Raw genomic sequence first — 22,863 nt, 5'->3', positions numbered from 1 at the left:
ACAGCAACAGGGTTGGTTTGTGTTAGTTTGTTTGTTTAAAAAAAATCTGGACTGTCTTATTCAATGTCTAGTACTTGCCTGCCCTTTGAACTGATTGACACAAACTCTCTTTGCAGCCTCTGTTCCTCTACCTCGCTCTTCAGTCTGTGCATGAGCCCCTTCAGGTTCCTGAGGAATACTTGAAGCCCTACGACTTTATCCAAAATAAGAACAGACGTCACTATGCAGGGATGGTGACCCTGATGGACGAGGCAGTGGGAAATGTCACCGCAGCCTTAAGAAGCCACGGACTCTGGAACAACACGGTGTTCATCTTCTCCACAGGTAAGCCTGTCACAAGGGAAAATCAGCACTTGACCAAACCTCAGGCGTGGTTTTCAATAAATAGTATGAAGATCGATGGGGGTATTTAGCAGTTCTCGATTAGAGTAAATGCCAACCGCAGTGGTGGAACTAGGATGAAATGGCTAGAAATAGGTGCCTTGGCAAACAGCTGCACAGAGAGGCCTCCCCTCTCTTCCTTCAAATATTAAAGTATTCTGGAGTACGTTCAGAAACGAGAACTTGCTAGCTGAGTCAACACCACGCACATCACTCACATGCAGAAGGACAGCAGGGCAGTGAGTGAATCCCTGTGGTGGTGGTTCTTTGCCCTCGCCGCATCTCAGCATCTCAGCATTTCAGCATCCCAGCATCCCAGCATCCCAGCATCCCAGCATCCTAGCATTCCAGCAGCCCAGCAGCCCAGCAGTCCAGCAGCCTCGGGAAAGTGCCTTGTGCTAACTGGTGGGACTTTTATACTGGTGCACAGACACAGATTGTGGTATGATGGAGGGCGCTATCTAGGCTGGGCTCTCTAAGAACAGATTTAAAAAATATTATGATTGCTTTCTGACAATAAAAGTCATCTTGCACATTTTAAAAACAGAGAAAAGAATAAGGAAGAAACAAGATTTACAACCCTACACCCAGCGGCAACCCTTGACAAGCATTTTCAGGACGGCAATGCTATTCTGATCCCAGTCCATTACTTCTGCCACCTTTTTCCTTCTCATTAAAAGTTGCGTTTGTCTAACATTTAACCATCATGTGCTTTGGGTGGATTTTTTTAATTTGCTAGACACTCAGACTTTTCTCGGTCAGCATGCAGACGTTTTGCTCTGGGGGTGCTCTCGTATCATTTATGGTAACATTCTTCAGCCTCTCCTCCCACTGTCCTGTAGAGAACTGCCGTCGGTTGGATGTTGGATCAATTTTATAATTCACCCAGGTTTCCCACCTCCCTACCCCCTCTCTAGTTTCTCTCTTTTTCTGTTTGAGATATTTCCTTGGCATGAGTTGGTAATTTTTCTTTTGAATATAGTTCACGGGCCATATTTTTCAAGTGATCAAGAACTCTTTGTTGTCGTCTGGTAATGCCTGTTTCTCATGTCCTGGTTTTGTTTCATAGATGTAATACTTTATTTTCCCAGCGCGTGTGCACTCGTGGGTACATGCCTGTACATGTTGTTGTCGTTGGGTGCTGTTGAAGAAGGCACAACCCGGCCTGCTGTGTGCCCTCCGCACACCCATTGCTCTGTGTGACCCGCTGTGTCGCTCCACCCCCTGGAGGACTTCCTCGGAGGGGGGGCTAGTCCTCTTCACGGACCCTCTACTTTTCCAGGAAGTAGGAGTTCCTGATAACAGTCCAAAGCATAGGAGGTAAAATCTGTGTTAGTGTCTTTATTTGGATGCTCCAAGACAAGAGGGAGGTGTTCTCAACTCTCCAGGGATCCTTGACTATAACCGAAAAAGTCGACTGGAAGCTTTGGGTGTGAAGTCAGGCCTGGTTTTCTGGTGACTTTCACTCTAAAGTGACAGTGCAAGAGTGTGGTGGGACAAGCTGGCACGGTGGTCATAGTTGATCTGCTTTGGCTGGTCATTTTATATCTTTGCTTTGCATTCCGTCTGGCAGGGTGATAGAAACTAGCATCCACCGAGGCTTGCACTGTGCTCTGTATGAGTTACTTCCAATAATTCTCTGGGTGCTGTTATGACCCATTTCTCAGATGTGGCCACTGATGCACAGAGAGGCTCAGTGATATGCCCAATGGCACCAGCTCCTATGTGGCAGAGTCCGGGTTTAATCTTTCTGGCTCCCCAGTAGTATCGTGTCGCTGAGGGATGACCTGGAGTTTCTTGTGAGATTTAAGGTAATTCACAGAGCTTGCTTTGTCTAGCCTGATCAGCCTTGTGCAGTTACCTCAGAATAGAGTGTAAATATAACTTTCTAAGTATGCCTTGCTTTATTTCAACCTTTGTTGAAATAAAAATAAATTTTATTATTTATGTGCCCCAAACCCATCTTTCTGGAAACAGGGAAACATACCAACATTCTAAAATTGATAGTTTTCTGGGAGTCTTTCTCAGTTTATTTTCCACAACATGGTGTATGTAGTACTCGGAGTGGGGCTGGGGCCGAATGCTTGTAAAGTCAGTAAAATAGGAGGGAAAGATATAACACTGATGAAACAGTTCTTCCTCGGGTACGCCTTTACAGTTGTATGAATCAGAAATCATAAGATTCTTTCAAAAAGCCTTTGTTTTGAGATAGCAATGTATAGTTTCAGGAGAAATGGTTTCCTGAAATAAAACCATATTGGGATTAATGCAAGAATGGAAAGATACGCAGACAAGAAAATTCCTTATGCTTTCCCTTCCCAACCCGGTCTGGGCACCACGGCTCCTGCAACGAAGGGTGATGAGAAGAGCCGTTCAGTTGTCAATGAGCTCGTGCCAGAGAGCACACCACCAGCATTCGCACATACATCGTGACACGGGCCTCAGGAAAGGTGCATCTCGGGCACTCGAGGAGATTTGGAAATCTGCCGTGATGGAGATGGGAGCATCAGATGGACAGATCGACAGCAGGCTTGACCAAGCTGCCTGGGCCAAAGGAATCAGGGAGGTGCCAGACCGGCTCCATGCACGTTCATCCAGAAAGCGCAATGGGGATGAAGAGTCCCCAAACCGTCTCTTTGCACGGTTACCTGTGTGCCTGTCACCACTTCCGAAACCCCACAGTCAATGCACATGGAAACGAGCGGCTGATTTTCAACTCAAGATACAACTGCCTTCATGTGACTCAAGTTTTCCTTCAATAAGTGCAACCAAATATGGGGAGGGAAAAAAGGTACTCAGACATGAACTTGGTAAGCTGTGGGAAACCATCTAATATCTCCTAGTGACTTCTGTGACAATAGAGATATTGGTGGCCAGGACTCCCAGGGGGAGGTAGAATAATTTTGTTCATATGTGACAGTGGGGGGGATCCATTATTTTAAGCTCAATATATTATCTTCATTTGTTTTCAAATATTAACTTTATATTTTAAAATAGATACTTGACTGGTTCATATATAATCCATTGTACTCATTCAAGCTGGAACAACAATGGATTTGAGCATCTGATGGGAAATCAGAGTGGCCTGAGATCAGGTTGCCTTGTATGCTGCACTACGATTTGGGAAGAGACAGATTAACCTTGGGGCATGCTGCCGTGTTGGGATACGTCCAGTGCGATCATGTGGATGTGTTTCAGTGCGCTGCTGTTTTACTCGGGGATGTCGGCATCGGCGCTTCCGTGGACATGAGCTGCTGCTTTCGTTGTCGCCTTTGCCTGGTTTTGTTGTCTTGGGTGTACTCGTCTCATAAAATAGTTTGCATGTTTTTTTTCCTGTGCTCTGGAATTGTTTACAGATATTTGAAAGACCTCTGTTCCTTAGAAATAGTTTTTTGTTTTTAACTATTATTTTTAAATTATCATCTTCATAGCTTAAATAAAAATGTTTTTTTCTGAATTAAAATACCTTAAAATTGATTTTGCCTGAAGTACAGTGAGTCCTTTGATTTGCATACTGAGATCATTTTTCATTCCAGCAAGTTTTCCTGGTTCATCTTTTAGCTTAGGATTGTTGTTCTGCACAGAGATATCTTGAATTAATAAGGCAGGCCTCTGATTCACCTTTCCTCTACTTTCAGTTTTGACCCTTCAGCCTTCTGGAGCTCTTCCACATTACCAGTTTGATTCTCCGCCCCCCCCCCCCATTTTGATTCTACTCTTTAATGTCTCCAATATAGATGATCACTGACTGTGTTTTAGTTCCTTTGTAATCCTGTCTTTGCTTCATCATTTCCCTAGTATGCTAAGCTTTTTCGTGGTAATCACGACTACCTTTTATTGGAGTCCCCACATGAGCTCTAACCACAAGATCCACAGATCGAGACCACCAGCTGCTCTGAAGAAGAAAGGTGGAGCGTTCTACTCCTGTGAAGAGTTACAGTCCCGAAAACGGACAGGGGCAGTTCTACCCTGGCCTACAGGGTCCCTGTGGGGTTGGCATCGATGTGGTGGCAGTGAGTTTGTTTGGGTGTGTTTCTTGCATGGGCTCATGGAGCCCTGGAGGTGGAGTGGTTGTGTGCTCACTGCGATCCACATGGTAGGCAGTTTGAAACGATCAACAGTTCCGAGGGAGAAGGCGGAGCTTTGCACTCTTGTAAACAGTTACAGTCTTGTAAACCCACAGGAAGTTGCCATGAGGAGGCATTGACTCAGTGGGAGCGAGCTGAATCCGCGCACTTTGGGCATGTTATCAGGAGAGACCAGGCCCCGCAGAAGGGCCTCATGCTTGGTAAAGGGCCTGGGTAGCGAAAAAGAGGACGATCCCCAACAAGTGGGTTGACATGGAATTGGCCTTAATGCGGTCGATGGAGGTAAAACTTTGGGGACTTTCATTGGCTGATGTGGCATGACACAAAATGGAACAAATAGCTACAAACATCCACTAATGACAGACGTGGAATGTACAAAGTGTGATTCTAGGAAATTTGGAAGTTGTCAAAACTGAAATGGAGCACTTTAAGATCAATGTCCCAGGCATTAGTGAGCTGCAATGGGCTGTTCTGGCCGATTTGGACCAGACATTTATGTGGTCTTTGGAAGGGACCGACACATTGAAGGGGAGTGGCATAGCATTCATCATTAAAAAGAAGATTTCAAGATCTGTCATGAAGTCAACGCTGCCAATGATAGAATTATATCCATATGTCTAAAAGGAAAACCCATTAATAAAACTCAAAATTACCCAAATGTACACCCCTACCCCTAATGCTAGAGGTGAAGAAATGTCATCTTTTAACCATACAATGGACCATGTACTGCCAGAAGAATGGACAAATCTGTCTTGGAAAAAATACAGTCAAAATGCTCCTAAGAAGGACTTCGGACATGTATTTGGAGTTCCTAAGACATGTCTACTGTCACTCTGGGAAGTCGAGTGGCGCATCATGTTTGGTCAAGTGGACGGATGGCCGGTGGAAAAGAAGGCCTGCAGTGATATGGATTAGCAGACATAGTGGTTGCAACAATGAGCTCAAACTTAGCAACGGCTGGGAAGATGACTGAAGACACAGGCGTGTTTTGCTCTTTGGTCTATGGGCTCACTGTCAGTCAGAACTCATTTAAAGGCTCCAAAAGCAATAACAGCAGTCGAACGATTTTATTTTGGAATGGAATGCAGCATAATTTGTTCTTCATTGCTACTGTAACAAACTATGACAATACTTAACAGGTCACATGTTCTTACTGATGCTGAGTGGTGGCAGTGATGTGCTCCTCCCCACCAGCCTCAATCGACTGCACAGGATAACAGATGGTCGCTAGGCTACAGTCCCACTTGTAGCCTTGAGAAAAGCACTTGTCTGCCGAGGGTTCCGGAATGATGAGGCTAATAAACTGTTTTACATGTTGTCCCTTGTGAGTGACAGTAGAGATAAGAACACCTTTGAATAAATAGATGTTTTCAACAGGCTAATACCTACCTTTGACAGGAGATATACCGGATTACAAGTTAGGCTACTCACCACTAGTTCTAAAGTTTGAAACCAGTAGGTCATTATGAGTCGGATCAACTCTATGGCAGTGAGTTTTAAGTGAGTGAAATATTCCTGAAGAACATGGGGGAAATTTTCACAAAATGGGTGGGAGTTGAGCTATAAAAAAGTCTACTAGAGTTCTATTAGGTAGAACAAGAGGAGGATGATGTCATGGAGATAATGGGCGTGCTCATAAGAGTAACAGCCAACATTCCATGATCACTTGCTGTTTCCTTGGTACGATGCCAAGCATTTTACAGATATAAGCTCACTAAATAAAAAATTACCCAAATTTATTCCCCTCAATCCAATGCCTACTCATGTTAACCCTGTAGACAAGGTAGACTGTTCAGAGGGTTTCCATGCGTGTCAGTCTCTATGGAGTCAAACTACCACCTCTTTCTTCCGTTAACCATTTCTTGAATTTTAACTGCTGACCTTTAAGTTCTCAGCTGAGTGTTTTCACCCTTGTGCTCCTAGGCCTCCTCCTTCTTTTAATTGTTGCTATTCGGGGCCATCAAGTTGGTCCCAACGAACAGCAGCCCTGTGTACAACAGAAGGAGATCCACTGCCCCGCAGAACTGTGTCACCCTTCCATCTTTGCTTGGCCTGAGCCTATTGTTGTAGCCGATCTAGCTCATTGAAGGTCTTCCTCTTTCACTACCTCTCTACTTTTCCAAGCATGATGTCTTAGGGACCAAGGTCCCTCTGGATAACATGCTTAACGTACACAAGATGATGTCTTGCCAACCTTGCGCCTACATAGTGTTCTGTCTGTACTTCTTCCAAGACAGATTTGAACATTCTTCTGGCAGAAGATACTTAATATTCTTCACCAACGCTATAATTCAAAGACATTACTTCTTATTCAGTCTTTCATATTCATCTCCCACCTTTCACATGCAAACGAGGCCATTGAAAAGACCATGACCTGGGTCAGGCAGGCCTTCATCTTCAAGGTGACATCTTCGGTCTCTAAACACTTTTGCCAAGTCTTTTGCAACAGAGTTGCCGATTCAGTAAGTCATATGATTGATTGATTGATTTGTTTTTTTGTTTTTTTTTTGATTGATTTGTTTTGATGACTGCTTCCTTGGTGTTGATTTTGGATCCAAGTAGAAATCCTTGATGATTTCCATCTTTTCTCCATGTATCAGGATGTTGCTTATTGGTCTAGTTGTGAGAATTTTTATTTTCTTTTTGTTGCGATGCACTCGATACTAAAGGCTGAAGTTTTTTATTTTCATCACCAAAGTGCCTTAAGTCCTTTTTGTGAGTCTCAGTAAGCAAGGCCATGTCATCTGCATAATGCAGGTTGTTCCCAAATCTCTTCCCAATCCTTCACATAGTCAGCGTCTCGGATGATTTGCTCAGCATACAGAGTGAAAAAGTATGGCAAAAGGATATAACCTAACACAGTCTTCCTTGATTTTAAATCATGCTATATCTCCTTGAAAGAGCCCAGTGGCACATCACAAGGTCAGTGGCTTAAACCCATCTTGACTCCAAGAGAGAAAAACGAGGGTTCTTTTTGCTCCCAGGAAGAGTTGTCGTCTCAGAAACCCTGAGGAGCAGTTGTACTCTGTCCTATAGGGCTGGTCTCCGTCAGAATGGACTGGATGGCATCGGCTTTGGTTTTGATGCCTAGGCTTGCTTGGCTGGCTCTGGTCTATGTCCAGTTTCCACACAAGCACAACGAAGGGTTCTGAAAACCCCCTTCATTGTCACAGTGGCACCGTGGTTGTGTGGTCAGCGGCCAACCATAAGCTCAGTGGTCTGACCCCGCCAGTTGCCCTGCAGGAGAAGGGTGTGACGGTTTCCTCCCGTAAAAATTACGGTCTTGGAAATTGTGTGGGGTCTCTTTACTCTTTCCTGTAGGACTGCTCTGGGTTGGACTTGAGTCGATGGCAGCAGGTACTTACTGTTATTTCCAATGTCTAGATGAAGAAGTAGATTCAGAGACTAATGTAACTTGTTTTCAAAGCCACTCCTAGCATTTCTTAAGTGAGAGAGTGGAAACACGTGTAGGGTGTTATAATTTCCATGCTCACACTCACAGTCACTGTGTCCGTTGGCCGGGAGTCTGGGGGAGTAAGCACTCAGGTCATTGTAGAGCAGAGGGGGTATGGGAGCCCTGCAAACAGCCGGGAGGTCTACACAGTCTAACGTCTAAACAAACGGTCTAAAGCCTACAGAGACTTTAGACACAATCACAGTACAACCTTTTCATTGCAATGTGCCAGGTTAAGTGACTGATTGATGTCATCGTTGAGGCGATAGTGGTCTCTAATGCCCAACCTTCTGCTCTTGCCTCCCTGTCACAGTGAGATGAGTCCATCTGTAGTTGCCTTCCTGGGCACTGGGATCCGTTGTCCCAGCCTCAGGAGAGATCAGCAGTGTTTTACATGCTACCTTGGGAATGGCTTCCAGGATGGGAGACTTAGCTTCCTCTTTCCAGGTACAAGTAAGAGCTGTTTGCCTGCTTGTGAAACTTTCCCTAATGTGTGCACTCGTAGATGTATGTAGCCAACTTTAAGAACTGGGGAAATTGGCAGAGAACAAAAACAAAAACTACTTCCCATTGGTGCCAATATGTCACTCTCTCCAGAAATGTTTTATCCCTTTGTTCCTTTGTCCAGCCGACGGACGTAGCCTGATTTCTCTTTGTCCACCTCTTCTCATCTCCCAAAAGAAATATTAACGGGCAAATGAAATGTCCCAAGGCACAAAACTGGAGAACGAATGCTGGTCTAAGTGACCAAGAATTACTCGTTCATGAACCAGCAGAGAGTAGATAGCTAGCTGGCGGCTTTTTGTTTTATTTCGTTGCTGTTGCTTACGCAGTAGCAATGAGCTAGAAGACGCAGATGTCGGTTTCAGGTGGGGTCCCAGTAGTATCAGTTAACATCAAACAAGGATGAATGCATTGCTCATGGTCAGGGCTTCCAGAATGGATTCATGGGAATTTGTTCTGTATTGGTTGTTTTTAGGAAAATAAACATTTACAAGGGCAAAATTTTAGCTACTAAAGGATCCAAATAGTCACATTCTTCCTCCCTTTTATTGTCCATATGTGGGATTCTCCCCAAGGGCCATGGTAACTGTTATGCATATGTGTGGAATACATTTATTACCAGGGACTGGCTGCAATCACCCTGAGAATTCCAGGGCCAGCTTTGGCCTGCATCTGCCCCAGATTCCTCTCCAGCGTGGGTCTGGGCAGTGCTGACTGGTTTTCACCTGACATGAGGCCTGGTGAGAGTCAGCTGAGGAGAGGCGGCCGTGCCCTTGCATCCTGGGATATAATGGAGACTTGTTCTTCCACAGAGGGCCTGGGAACCGAGTGCTGAGGCTCTTGGTGGGAGATGGCCCTGCTGTGCTTGGCTTCAAACAGGCTGCTTGTTCTTTGCTATCTGAAGCCTGAGATTCCCCCCACCAGGCCTCAAACCAATAATACAAATACATTTGAAAAATTCCCCAGTTGCTTCCCTTGCTGACTTTGGCAGTTAGGTATAAAGCATCAACAAAGCTTTGTGTACCGAAATCCTGCCTTCCAGGCTCGTTCCCCTCCTGCAGAACAATCCTTAACCTTGTGGGCTCTTTCTTCATGTTTTCTTAATAAGAAAATGGTTCAGCGATTGTTGGCACTGCAGGCTTATTCCTTTCCGGTGGTTTTCTCTCCTAACCGCTGCAATATCTACCATCTCCCTTTTGTACTTGTCTTTCCCAGTGTGGGTCACATCTTTGCGCCCTCTCCAGGGACCGCTCGCTGCTCACGGGACAGAGTCGTTCGTTTGAGTTCTTTTACCATTTCCATTCCAGAGCGCCTTCTTATTTGTGTGAAGCTTTGAAAATTAAGGATTGCTTCAAGAATTAAACCAACATTAAAAAGAAGTAGCAGCAGCATCAGAGCACCACGCTTGGAATTTCTAATACCCATTCCACTTGGTAGCCTTTCCGAAAGGAGACCTGGTGGCACAGTGGGCATGCATTGGTCTGGGATCTGCCAGGTCAGTGGTTCTAGACTATCAGCAGGAGAAAGATGGGGCTTTCTACTCCCATACACAGTTAGTCTCAGGAACCCACAGGGGCAGTTCTACCCTGCCCTAGAGGGGTTCTATGAGTCTGCATCAACTCAATGGCAGTGAATTGGGGTTTTCTTTTGAGAGATCTTGTTTGATGTTAGAAAATACTTCTGAATCCAGGCAGCAGGGTAGGTAACAGATTGGTGGGGTCTCTTGAATGAATATCCAGCTGCCCAATGGACTCCAAGTGTTATGCAGCTCACGTCTGTGAGCCCCTGGCGGAAACAGCATGACTGGTGAATAGGTGGGTGGTGGTCCCAGACTGCCTCCTGGAGAGGGACCTGACCACTTATCTGGACATCTCTCTGTGTTTCTTCTTTTTCAGTGGCTTGATATTTTATTTAAGGCAATGTTCAGGTTCCAGAGCAATCTGAAGCTAGCCAGGAAATGTTCTCCTCTCTTGAAGAATATCAAGTGGCAGTCTAGGTATAAATATCAGTTAACCCTGAGGGGAAGGAGAGGTGGGGTTTGCAGATAAATGTATGCCTAATAGGGGAAGCCCCTTCATATGCCTGAGATTATGATAATACCGTATGAGAAGGAGCAGAGGGGAGAACATATCTTGAGTTGTTTGTCTAGCATAAAACACAGGGAATTGCAAGTGTATTCTTAGCAAGAGGTGCAGGTGCAACTGTGGCAGCATACCCATTGATAGGGGCCATGCTTGAAGGTCAAGTGAGTGGAGCAGACAGAGGAAGTTTGGAGGAGACAGCCTGGAGTAGAGGAATCATCAGGGAAGGCATTATGGAGGAGTTGGGCTGTAAGCTGGACTTTGCTTGATGATTAATGAGAGAGGTTGGTGAATGGGGGAAGAGGGTAGGGAACCGGGGGCATGGATAGCAATGAGCAGACATTAGGCAGCAGGAGGAAACCACACTTGTCATTTGAGGCCATTTCAGTGACCTGGCATACTTTGTTCCCATTGGTTTTCAAACCCTAAACCAAACTCACTGTCATTGAGTGGATGGCACCCCATAGCAACCCTACAGGAGAGGGTAGAACGGCCCCTGTGGTTTTCTGAGTCTCACTCTTTATGGGAGTAGAAAGCCACGTCTTTCTCCCTAGGATTGGCTGGTGGTTTCGAACTGCTGACCTTACAAATAGCTAGCCCAAGGTATAACCCAGACGCTACCAGGGCTCCATTTGTTATGCAAAGGAACATATATAACAGAACGTACTTCCCTGGTGTATTAATTTTGCTTGGATATGTAAGAGGGAAAATTGAGTAGTTTAATGTTGCAAACAATTGTAAACTTTTATATTAAACCAACAAGGGCAGGTATAGAACAGAATACAATGAATTTCTTAATTTCCACATTTTAAAGTCAGTCTTTTGTTTTGATCCTTTGATACAAAAATTTTAAAGGAGTGCAACTTCCTGCTTCCCTGCCTCCCTGCCTCCCTCCGCCCAAAAGTAACTAACAGTGAGTGGGAATCTGAATTTCCTACTGATCCTTACTCAGCGTGGGACGCTCTCGCTGTGGTTCTGCTGAACTCCCTGTGAGGGATGGGTCAGGACTGCAGCACTTGGTCTCAGGGCCAAGGCTTTTGCTGAGCTAGGAGACAGCCCAAGTTGAAGGCCAGACTGTTTGGACTCAACTGTACGGTGCTTGTTGGCACCGTGTGCATCATAATCGCAGATCTTAATGGTGGAGAATGAGGCTACTCCTCAGCAAGGTCCGTGCCCCCATTCCACACCAAAGCCAAAGCTAATAGCCACTCTCTATAGGGTTTCTGGGCTTGGAAATCCTTATGGGAGCAGACAGCCTCATCTTTCTCCTGTGGAGTGGCTGGTGGACTTGAACCAACCTTGCAGTTACCGGTCCAGTGCTTACCAGACAGCACCACCAGGACTCAGCTGACATAAAATATCTTAGCCCAGCTATGGGGTCGTGGAGCTAGAAGTTCTTGCTAAGACTGCGAAGAGGTCTGGCTGCCTGAGTCTCCTAGAATAATGCATTCGGAGGTCCTTCCTGAGACCCCCCTTTCCTGACCTTTCTCCCTAGCTGGTCCTGCGCATAAAGCTCACCCCCACCACAGCCTCCTTCTCTCCCCAGACCTTACCCCATGCTGTCCCTTGGTTTCCGATGTTTTGGGGTTGTGAATACTTAGGCAACTTATATAAGAGGTACTCTTTTCCCAGCCAGATACAAATCCCTTTTCTTCAAAATGACTCCAACCTTTTCCCAACCTTTGACTGGGCCACTGCTGGCATCTCTAAGCTAGAGTAGTTAGAGGTGGATTTGCTGATGGGTGAAAGAGCCTCTACACACCAGTGTTTCCCAACCTTCCCAATTCCGCAACCCTTTAATACAGTTCCTCATGTTGTGGTGACAACACCCCCCCCCACACACACACACACACTGTAACCATCAAATTATTTTTGTTGCTACTTCATAACTGCAATTTTGCTACTGTTATGAATCAGGCAACACCTGTAGAAGGGTTGTTTGACCCCCAAAGGGGTTGCGACCAACAGGTTGAGAACCGCTGCTCTAGACCTTTCTTTACCATTTCTGTTTTAATTGTCAGGCGTAATGACATGTGTCCAATCAGCTTTGCTACAGAGTTTACTTTGTGAAAACACCAGATGCTGACCAGCACTAGAGAACTTTGAGCTTTCTTGTACCAAGGTCATCAACGCACAAGTCAAAGGAGTTAAGAAAATGGCACGAAGAATGCAGTTAATCCAGTACTACTGGATCTACTTTATTCGTCACTGTGCGGCGTTAACTAGTTTTCTTTATTTTACCTTTAGGTTATAATATTCATTTCAGTAGCTACATAGAAGTCGTGGACAAAATGCACGGGTAAAGGGTTTATTAAGGAAGTTAACAGGTTGCAATACAAGTGAGAAATGCTCAGGATAGAGGTGCTTATCAGGACCTGTTAAAAATTCCTTGCAGGGCTGCTAATAAATGCCCGAAGGGCATACCACTCTGCAATAAGCTTCAACCCCAAGGCATTCAGCCCAACCTCCTTAGGTCAGCAAACCCATATCCTTATATGAGTGCCCAGAGGCACCCTGCTTCAGTAAGCCTCAGTCCAAAGGCACTCAGCTCCAGCTCCCTGATTCAGCAAACCTAGCGCCCCCAATGTAATGCCCATAGGTACTCTACTCCACAAGACAGCCTCCTGATCAAACTCACTCACCTTTATTAGCTCTTTGGGCTGGGAAGTCCTTCATTCTGTCTCATGCTCTGACTCCTGGTTCTGCTACTGCTCCTCTGATGTCACAGCTGTCTTCTGGACCCAGGAGGTTCGTTGCACAAGGATTTCAGGTACAGAGGATGCACTCCACTCCTGGCTTTTATGGATGATGAGATTTATTTGCCTTCTCCTTCTCAGAGGGCTCATTTTATGTGCAGCGGGATGGTGTGCCAAGGAAGGCCATCCACTAATTACTCACAGTTACTTACCAAACCCACACAGGAAAAGGAGTTAGAGACTTTGGCTAGAAGAACCACATTAAATAATTCACTTCCTCTGCCCCCATACTGGGGGAAAGGGTCTGCCTGGAAGTGCTCAATATGGTGGTGACATGTGGCAATTGTTGTTATTATTGTTAGGTGCCATCACGTCCATTCTGACTCATAGCAAAGCCCCTGCACAACAGAATGGAACACCTCCCAGTCCGGCATCATCCTTGCAATTGTTCTTATGTGCAGCTCATTTTTGCAGCCACGCCGTTGATTCATCTAGTTGAAGCCCTTCCTCTTTGCGCTGCCCCTCCGCTTCACCAGGCACGGTGTACTTCTCCAAAGTACATGTGAGATAAAGTTTGGCCAGCTTGCCTCTAAGGGGCATTTTAACTGTACTTTTTCCAAGACAGAGTTGTTTGTTCTTTTGGCAGTCCATGATACATTCCGTGTTCTTTGCCAATACTGTAGTTCAAACGCATCAGTGATTCTTTGGTCTTTCTTCATCGTTGTCCAACTTTCACATGCATCCGAGCCATTGGAAGTACCACGGCTTGGCTCAGGCACACCTTCGTCCTGAAAGTAACATCCTTGCTTTTGATACTTTAAAGAGGTCTTGTGTAGCAGATTTACCCAGTGCAATGCACCATTTAATGGCTGCTTCATGAATATTGATAGTGGATCCTAGCAAGATAAACTCCTTGATAACTGCAACTTTTTTAACATTTATTTGATGTTATTTATTATGATGTTGCCTATTGGTCTAGTTGTGAGGATTTGTGTCTTCTTGACACTGAGTCGTAATTCACACTGAAGTCTGCAATCTTGATCAAGGAAATGCTTCAAGTCCTCCTCACTTTCAGCAAGCAAGGTTGTGCTATCTGCATATCCTAGTTGTTAATAAGCCTTCGCCAATCCTGATGCCATGTTCTTCTTTGTATAATTCAGATGGTTATTAAGTATTTTAAAATGTGACTTGCTTGAATTGAGATGTGCTATAAGTGCAAAACACCGGATTTCAAAGACATGATACTAAAAAGAAATATAAATTAACGTTTCAATAATCTGAAAATTGACTATGGGTTTAATTGACAGACAGTGTTTGGGGTATATTGGGTTGAATGATAACACCAATTCCACCTGTTTATTTTGCCCCTCTTTTTTTATTGTGGCCACTAGAACATTTAAATTGGTACATGTGGCTTAGCGCTGCTCTAGATTGTGCTTTGGTAAGAGGTCCCGGTGGAGCCCCCCAGGGCAGGGCGTGGGATTGTTGAAGGCAGGTGCTCTCCGTTAATGAAAGGCTAAGTGGGGAGGAATGCATCCTAGCTGTAACGCACTGGAACAAGAGCTATGAGGGCTTAGCCGTGCTTGTTTGGAGGCGTGTGGGCTGGGATCTTACTAGGCTCATAAACGAGCTTTGAAGGCAGTTCCCAACCCCGTTTCGAGCACTGACAGCATCATCCACCTAAGGGTATTGCCTCTTGGGAACTCCATGAAAAGGCTTCATTCCTGTGGGCGCCTATGCAGGGGGGGGGGGGGGAGGGTGGACTATGAAGAATCCATACTCCATGTGCAGCTTAGCATGTAGAAAGGACACTTGGACAAGGAAACTGGCTAGACCTATTGTCATCTTTTCAGTGAAGACTGCAGTATGATGGGGCAGAGGAGCTAAGAAAGCATGCTCCAGCGCCTCCTAAGAAAGCCCCAAATATTTCACTTGTTTGCTCTAATGTGATATCGCTTCTCCTTGGTGCCAGAAAGAGAGTCGCTACAACATAAAGCAGATAGGATTATGGGCTCCTGGATCAACATATGAAATACTCAGATTGTGTGCTGTATTTTTTTAATAAATCATTTTATTGGGGCTCATACAAATCTAATCACAATCCATACATACATCAATTAAGTAAAGCACCCTTATACATTCGTTGCCCTCATCATTCTCAAAATTCGCCTTCCACACTTGGGTTCCTGGAATCAGCTCATTTTCCTTTTTCCATCCAGCTCCCCCCTCCCTTATGAACCCTTAATAACTTATAAATTATTACTCTATCCTATCTTAACTGACCGGCGTCTCCCCTCACCCACTTTCCTGTTGCCCATCCCCCAGAGAGGAGGTTACACGTAGATCCCCGAGATTGGTTCCCCCTTTCTACACCCCCTTCTTTCCCGGTGTTGCCACTCTCACCACTGGTCCTGAGGGGTTCATCTGTCCTAGATTCCCTGTGTTTCCAGATCCCAAATGCACCGCTGTGCATCCTCTGGTCTAACCAGGTTTGCAAGGTAGAATTTGGATCATGATAATTGGGGAGAGGAAGCGTTCAAGAACTAGAGGAAGGTTTTGAGTTTCATTGTTGCTACACTGAATCCTAAGTGACTCATCTCTTCCCCATTACCCCTCTGCAAGGAATGTCCAGCTGTCTATAGATGGGCATTGGGTCCCCATCACGCACTCCCCTCATTCACGATCATATGATTTTTTCCCCCGCCTTTGTTGCTTGAAATCTGGTCCCCTCGACCCTTCATGATCACCCATGTTGGTTTGCTGCTTCCATGTGGGCTTTGTTGCTTCTGGGCTAGATGGCCACTTGTTTACTTTCAAGCCTTTAAGTCCCAAGACGCTATATCTCTCAATAGGCGGGCATCATCAGCCTTCTTCACCATACTTACTTATGCTCACATTCATCTTCATCATTTATGTAGGGAAGGTCATCACACAATGATGGTTTTTGTTCTTTGGTGTCTGCTACCTGATCCCTTCAACACGTTGTGTTCACTTAGGCTTGTGTGCTTCTTCTCTGTGGGCTTTGTTGCTTCCAAGCTAGATGGCCGCTTGTTTGCCTTCAAGCCTTTAAGACCCCAGATGCTTTATCTTTTTTATAGCCGGGCACCATCAGCTTTCTTCACCACACTTGCTTATGCACATGTCTGTCTTCAGTGATCATGTCGGGAAGGTGGGTATCATGGAATGACCGTTTAGCTGAGCAAGGTGCTGTTGTATTGAGGAATTGTTGTGTGCTGTATTTTAATCATTGGTTCTTATACAGTTGAAATATACTCCCAAGGTGGAGTGTCCTTTTCAGAAATCTTTTTTTTTTCAAGATTATAAAATTGTTTCTTGCACAATTTCCTAACTTGTGAAGTGTTTCTCCAGAAATAGAAATAATCTGTGTTCAGAAAGGAGGCTGCTTTTCATTCAGCCCTTTTAAAAGCATGCATTTTGGGAGCCAATTGAGGCGAATACATGGAGAAACTTTTGTTACCAAGTTTTCTGAAAGGCAGGAGCCAGCCAGGAGTTGAACCTAGAATCTTCTGATCCGTAGTCAGACGCTTTATCCATTGCACCACTGGTACAGATAGGAACTGGAAACACAGGGAATCCAGGGCAGATGATCCCTTCAGGACCAGTGGTGTGAGTGGCAATACTGGGAGAATAGAGGGACGGTGGGTTGGAAAGGGGGAACCGATTACAAGAATCTACGTGTGACCTCCTCCCTGGGGAAACGGAAAACAGAGAAGTGGGTGAAGGGAGACGCTGGACAGGACAAGATATGACAAAATAATAATTTATAAATTATCAAGTGTTCATGAGCGAGGGGGGGTGGGGAGGGAGAGGAAAATGAGGATCTGAAGCCAGGGGCTTAAGTGAAGAGCACATGTTTTGGGAATGATGAGGGCAATGGATGTACAAATGTGCTTTACACAATTGATGTATGTATGGATTGTGATAGGAGTTGTATGAGCCCTGTGTTAGAAAGGGTTCTCTAGGGAGATAAAACCAGATTGCTGATAATTATATATATAGATAGATATAGATATATAACATAAGAAATGAACTGTTAAATTATATACAAAAAGCTAGATATGTTATACAAGAAATGAACAGTTAAATTATAAAGCAGTACAAATGGCTCAGTGCAACTCACTCCCATGGAAGCGTTGTGAGACACTGGCAGTCCTTCAAGTCTTGAGGGCCTCCAGGTAGTCCTCTGTAGAGAGAGTTAGGCTATCCCAGCACAGGCAGTAAACAGCAAGGCCAACCGTCACTAACCGTCAGCCAGGTCACCAACTGTCAGTCCCCAGCTCCAGAGATATACATTCCAATTCTCTGGGAAGTCAAGTCTTAAAGGGACCTCAAGTTACAGCGACACAGTTCACAGGTTAGGTGTCCCACAGATAGTGTAGCTTGCAAATTGAGGCACAGAACAAACAAGGCAGCCACACACTGGTCTGATGATCAAAGAGCAAGAGACAAAAAAGGTGAGGCTTACCGAGCCATTTATCTCTCCGCCCTTCAATTAATCCCACATATGTTGATCGGCCAGGCTGGCACAATAAACTAACTATCTCAAGCCCCTAATAGAATGGTTAAAAATAAATAAATAGAAGCATGCATTGTTGTAAAGCACACACGGTCTTCTCAGTCTATGCACTAGAGACATTAGAACTAATGATTGCCATTGTGTAAGGGCCCTGGTTACGCACTGGGCTGCTAACTAGAAGGTTGGTGGTTCAAGCGCACCAGACAACTCTAAGGGAGAAAGATGAGACTCCTATAAGGTTCCTATCTTTCCAAACCCTGTGGACAGTTCCACTTTGCCTGATTGGGTTGCTATGTGCTGAGTTGGAATCAACTCCATGGTAGCGGGCACTGGGTATCACCATTGTATAAGTGGAGCAATACTGATGATAATAATAAAACCCCAGGGGATCGTTGACAGAAGAAATGGTTTGAAAACTTAGCTTTCCATTCTAACCTCTACATCCTTAGTATCAGATAGGGGGCGAGTACAAAATTTTCTTTTGTCTACAAAAGACCATAATATTCTGAAAAGTGAGCAATGTGTGTCTAATATTGAGGCAAACTGTGTTAACTCTGTTCTCGTGGCACTGTGGGTTAGGCATTGACGTGAGGCAGTTCAAATCCACCAGCTGCTCCTCGTGAGGAAATTGAGGCAGCTTCTGTGAAGCTGTATAGTGTCAGGAATAGGGGGTCACTGCATCAGCATCAACTCAATGCCAGTGGACTGTACTTGACTTTGTTCAGTGATACAGCTCTTTGTATAAGATGTTCGGAAAGTCAGGTCATGTCAGGAAGAGCTGGCTTCCTGATGTTGGCGCCTTTCCCCTCTGGCAGGGCTTTGGGCATCCTTGCCCGCCTCTGGGAGGCAGCGTCACTGGGAGGAGATGGACGCTTCATGGCCACGTTCCCACTGCTTTGTCAGCTCACGTTCTTGAGGAATTTAATCGGTCTCATTGCTGTGTGTGACTGAAAACCATCGGTATTTATTTTCTCTGCAGGAACCTACTTTGCTTTCTCTCTCTCCCTCTTTCTCTCTCCTCAGCTAGCTGTCTCTTTGTTGGTAAGATTTTCCCAGGTGGAGGCACTAATTGATTTTGGAGCCCAAGCCATATCGTTTGTGCAGAGACTGACTTCCTGTGGATTAGTGCATCACCAGCAACTGGGAAGCCTACTGGGCTTTGTAGATTAGAAAGAAATCCGGGTCATCATAACAAGGTACTCCCAAGACTGAGGATTCAGAAAGAAGCAGGCATAAACAGCCTCTTCCTTTGGGACGAAGTTCCCTGAAGTCAGCCAGTGCTCTGTTTCCTTAAGCATTCAAGATGTGAAGGAAATGGCAGTAGATCTGTCTCGGTTTTCTGTTGCTGCTGTAACAGAAATATCACATGTGAATGGCTTTAACTGTATCCTTTAAGTGGCTGGAAGAGTGAGTTCAGGGCTCTAGCTCTAAGGGAAGCCTTTCTCTGTCAGCTCTGGGAAAATTCCTTGTCTCCTTTAACATGGGCCCATCTTGACTTGGTGATTAGATCTCCCAATTGTCTTGGCACCAATCTTTCCCAGGATCTGGGACCTTCATTGGGAGAAAGATGAGGCTTTCTACTCCCATGAAGATTTACAGTCTGAGAAACCCACAGGGACAGTTCTGCCCAGTCCTTTAGGCATGCTATAAGTCAGAACTGACTCGATGGCAGTGAGGGGCTCTGGATCCGAATGATGTGCTCTCTCCTTGGCTCTTCTTTCTTTGCCTGACTCTTCCTTTTTCTCTCATTTGTTTCTGCGTTTATCTCGTAAGATAAAAGATGATGTAGGCCACACCTCCGGCCCTTACGTAGGATTAGAGCTGTGATTTGGATGAGGGAGTTACATCCCATCTGTTTTCAGGAGAGACCAGTCCCTGGAGAAGGACATCATGCTTGGTAAAGTGGAGGGGCAGCCAAAGAGAGGAAGACCTCGACGAGAGAGATTGAGGCAGTGGCTGCAACCGTGGGCTCGGACATGTCAGTTGTGAGGATGGTGCAGGACTGGGCAGTGTTTCCTCCTGTTACACACAGGGTCGCTCTGAGTTGGCACGAACGTAATAGCACCTAACAACAACAACAACATCCTACCCTATTGGCTGATCACATGAAATCACATCATGAGGAGATGATTGTATCCTTATATAACTGCCAAATAACCAAGAATCATGCTTCCTCCAAGCTGACCCATCTTTTGAGGGGTTGTAATTCAAATCTATGGCAGGATTTTTCTTCTTGCCTAGATGCATATAATATATACCAATGCATATATTATATCCAACGTATCTATCAGAAAATGGTTTTAGACACTGGCATTTGAGGATAAGCGTTACCTTTAAAAATTCTAAATGATCATCTCATGCTCGATTCAGTTTATCTTTGAAAACGCATCTTACCTTTCCCCTCGTTCTGTATGTTCTTAGACTTGGTCATAAATCACTTATCATGATACAAATCAAATGAATCTTGATTTTGATTCTAACTCAAGGAGCACGCCAGAAATTGATAATACTTTTTTTTTTAATGGCAGCTTGGGTAAAAGCTTACCGAGCACATTGATTTTCCGTTCCACAATGAGACACGTTATTTCATGACATTGCTGGCAATTCCTTCAGTGTTACAGCGCCTCCCCGCTTGTTCCCTCTCCTGCCATTGGGCGGGTTCCCACTCAGAGCAGCCCTGCAGGCAGCGCACACTGCCCCGTGGGCCCCAGACTATCGTTCTGCGTCTGCTATGGTTGCCTGTACCGAGGAGTACTTCCCTCCCTGGAATATGCTCCTCCGTACAGTCAGCCTAGAAGTCACTTGATAGGTTTGTTGTTTGGCTTAACGTTGATCCTTGGGGCATGGCTTCAGGTTCAGACTTGAAAGATGGCTAAGGGCCACAGTCTTGGGGTTACACCAGTCTATCAGATCAGTAAGAGTGGCCTTTTAAAAAAATGATTTTAAATTTTGTTCTCTAAGAATTTTGTTTTTCTCCCTCACTGTCCAGGACCTTCTTTTGTGACCTTGTTCAGAATGATCGGTAGTGGTGGCCTGGGCCGCCTCATCTTGTCCTTCTGGTCTCAGTGTAGTGGGGGCTGTGCTTTGCGTGGTCCCTTTGTCCTTTGGACTAATTGTTTCCTTGAATCTTTTATTTTATTCACTCTTCTATGCTTTAGGTGACAAAAGGCCAATAATTGTGTCTTCTATGGCCTCTTGCAAACTTTTAAGACCCCAGGCTTTGCTAGTCAAAGTAGGACATGGAGCATTGTCTTTGTGGACTGTTATCTCAGTTGATTTAGATGTCCCATTACACTGTGGTCCCAAGTCCCCAAGACTTCCTTCAGTATCTGGTTACCATTAAGAAGTTCTCAGAGCTTTGTCGCCTGCATGTTCAATAGTTTACATTACATTTTCACTTAAAAAGGCCGTCCAAGTCAAAAGCAACATAACATTGCCAATTTCCCCCCCAGTTTCAGTCTGTATAGAATTCCTTCGGAAATCTTGATAGCAGACTCGCCCACTTAGCAGGTTAGGAACAAGGAGCGTGCGGGGTGCCAGTTTCAGCAGAGGCACCTGAGCTACTTAGAGGACTGGTGAAGCATTTGATTCTTCATGGCTCAGGAGACCCTGTGAGATTGGCTCCCATTTGGGGGAGAGAATTTATGGTAATGGCATGGTAGAGGCTCTGTAATCGCCAAACCCGAGCTCACATCTTACTTTGTCACTTCATAATTGGGTGACTTTGTGAAGATGACTTTTCTGAGTCTTTGTTTCTTGTTTGTGGAATGGAGATAAAAGCTTCCTCTCAGGATTTTTTATAAGAATTAAACGAGACAACGCATGTGAAGCATTTGGTACCAGGCTTGGCACAAGAGGTTAGGGTTACAGAAAAAGCTGCACATTCCAATCTAATCAACCCAAATCAAACTCCCTGCTAGCGCCCGATATCCAGAGGCAGAGCGGAACTGCTTCAATGCTTTGAAGGTCTCACCATCTGAGACTGGGCAGCGCTGAGAGGGCGGGATATTATGGCCTAATAGGAACAGTCCTTAAATGTTACTGACTAAAAAAAAACCATTTAATAGCAACATACCAGGTTGCTAAGCCTTTTCTGGCATATACCGTAGTATGTTTTTCCCCATTTTGGATGGCCTTAAGGAATGGGGATGGTGGTAAAAACAGAGCCATATTGCATTGCTAGCTCTAAGCTTCCATTGACAAGTTACATTTACTCAGCTAATATCTGTAGCAGAGACTGCTTCTGCATCACTGCGGATTTTCTCAGCCTCACTTCTCACTCCAGCTGCTGCTATGGTGACCAGTTGAGAGCAGGATTTGATTAGCTTCTCACGAGGCAACTACTGTGTCTTACCTGAACCCCCAGGTTCTTTGACACTGAGGGACTCAGACAAGCACATCCAAGAGGTACCGGGTGCTGATGCGCATGGGACTGTTGAACCATTGGGCCAAAGGATAAATGTTCCCCCTGTGTTTTGAGGGACAATTCTGAGCCGCATTTCATCAGGAACCTCAAAGGATTCCAGTGAGATTGAGCATAAGTCACCTGTAACAATGGCCAACTTAATTCTGCTGCCTCCCTGTTTTGCTTCTTCCTCCTTTCCTCTCCAGCTCCCCCGGACTGTTACTCCTGCTCCCCGGGATCACTTCCAAAGTAAACTACCTGCCAGCAAGTTTCTGCGTTTGGCCCAGGCAAAAACAATGTCAAAAAAAGCATTTATTCTTAGCCCCATGTTCATACTGAATCTCATTGTATTCACCAAATCACTGCATGTTGAGGCTAGAGAGGCTCAGAATCTTGTATTTTAAATAAGAGAGATATGCCAGTTCTCAAGGACACACAGCTAGTTAGAGACAGAGTTGGGAACTTAACCAACAGCCTTTCCTCTAAAGCTGTCACACATTCTGTGTTCCTTACTGATGCTGTGCTGGCTCCCAAGCCACTTGGGCACCCCAAACCAAGAGAATCGATGGCATCAATTGGCCTTGGCAACACTAGACACCCAAGGGACTGTTGGACAGTTGATTAACAAGGTTGGGTCTTCCCAACTGAGTACAGTGAAAAATAAGAAGGGTATAGGATGGAATCCTAATGACGAGGCCATGGAATATGAGCTGACTG

The 22,863-nt window shown here is 45.2% G+C and overlaps 1 protein-coding gene across 1 annotated transcript in view; it reads left to right on the top strand.

Moving 5' to 3' along the window:
• The window catches only part of ARSB (arylsulfatase B), a 225,540-nt gene that overhangs the window by 44,440 nt on the left and 158,237 nt on the right, over positions 1–22,863 (top strand). The window contains exon 4 of the mRNA XM_075541208.1: positions 117–324. Within this exon, the coding sequence (XP_075397323.1) occupies positions 117–324 (208 nt within the window). The remainder of the gene's footprint in view (positions 1–116; positions 325–22,863) is intronic.

This window comes from Tenrec ecaudatus, chromosome 2 (genome assembly GCF_050624435.1).
Source record: "Tenrec ecaudatus isolate mTenEca1 chromosome 2, mTenEca1.hap1, whole genome shotgun sequence".
Lineage (NCBI taxonomy): Eukaryota > Metazoa > Chordata > Mammalia > Afrosoricida > Tenrecidae > Tenrec > Tenrec ecaudatus.
The sequence above is the reverse complement of the archived record's forward strand: the minus strand, read 5'-3'. Positions and strand labels throughout refer to the sequence as shown.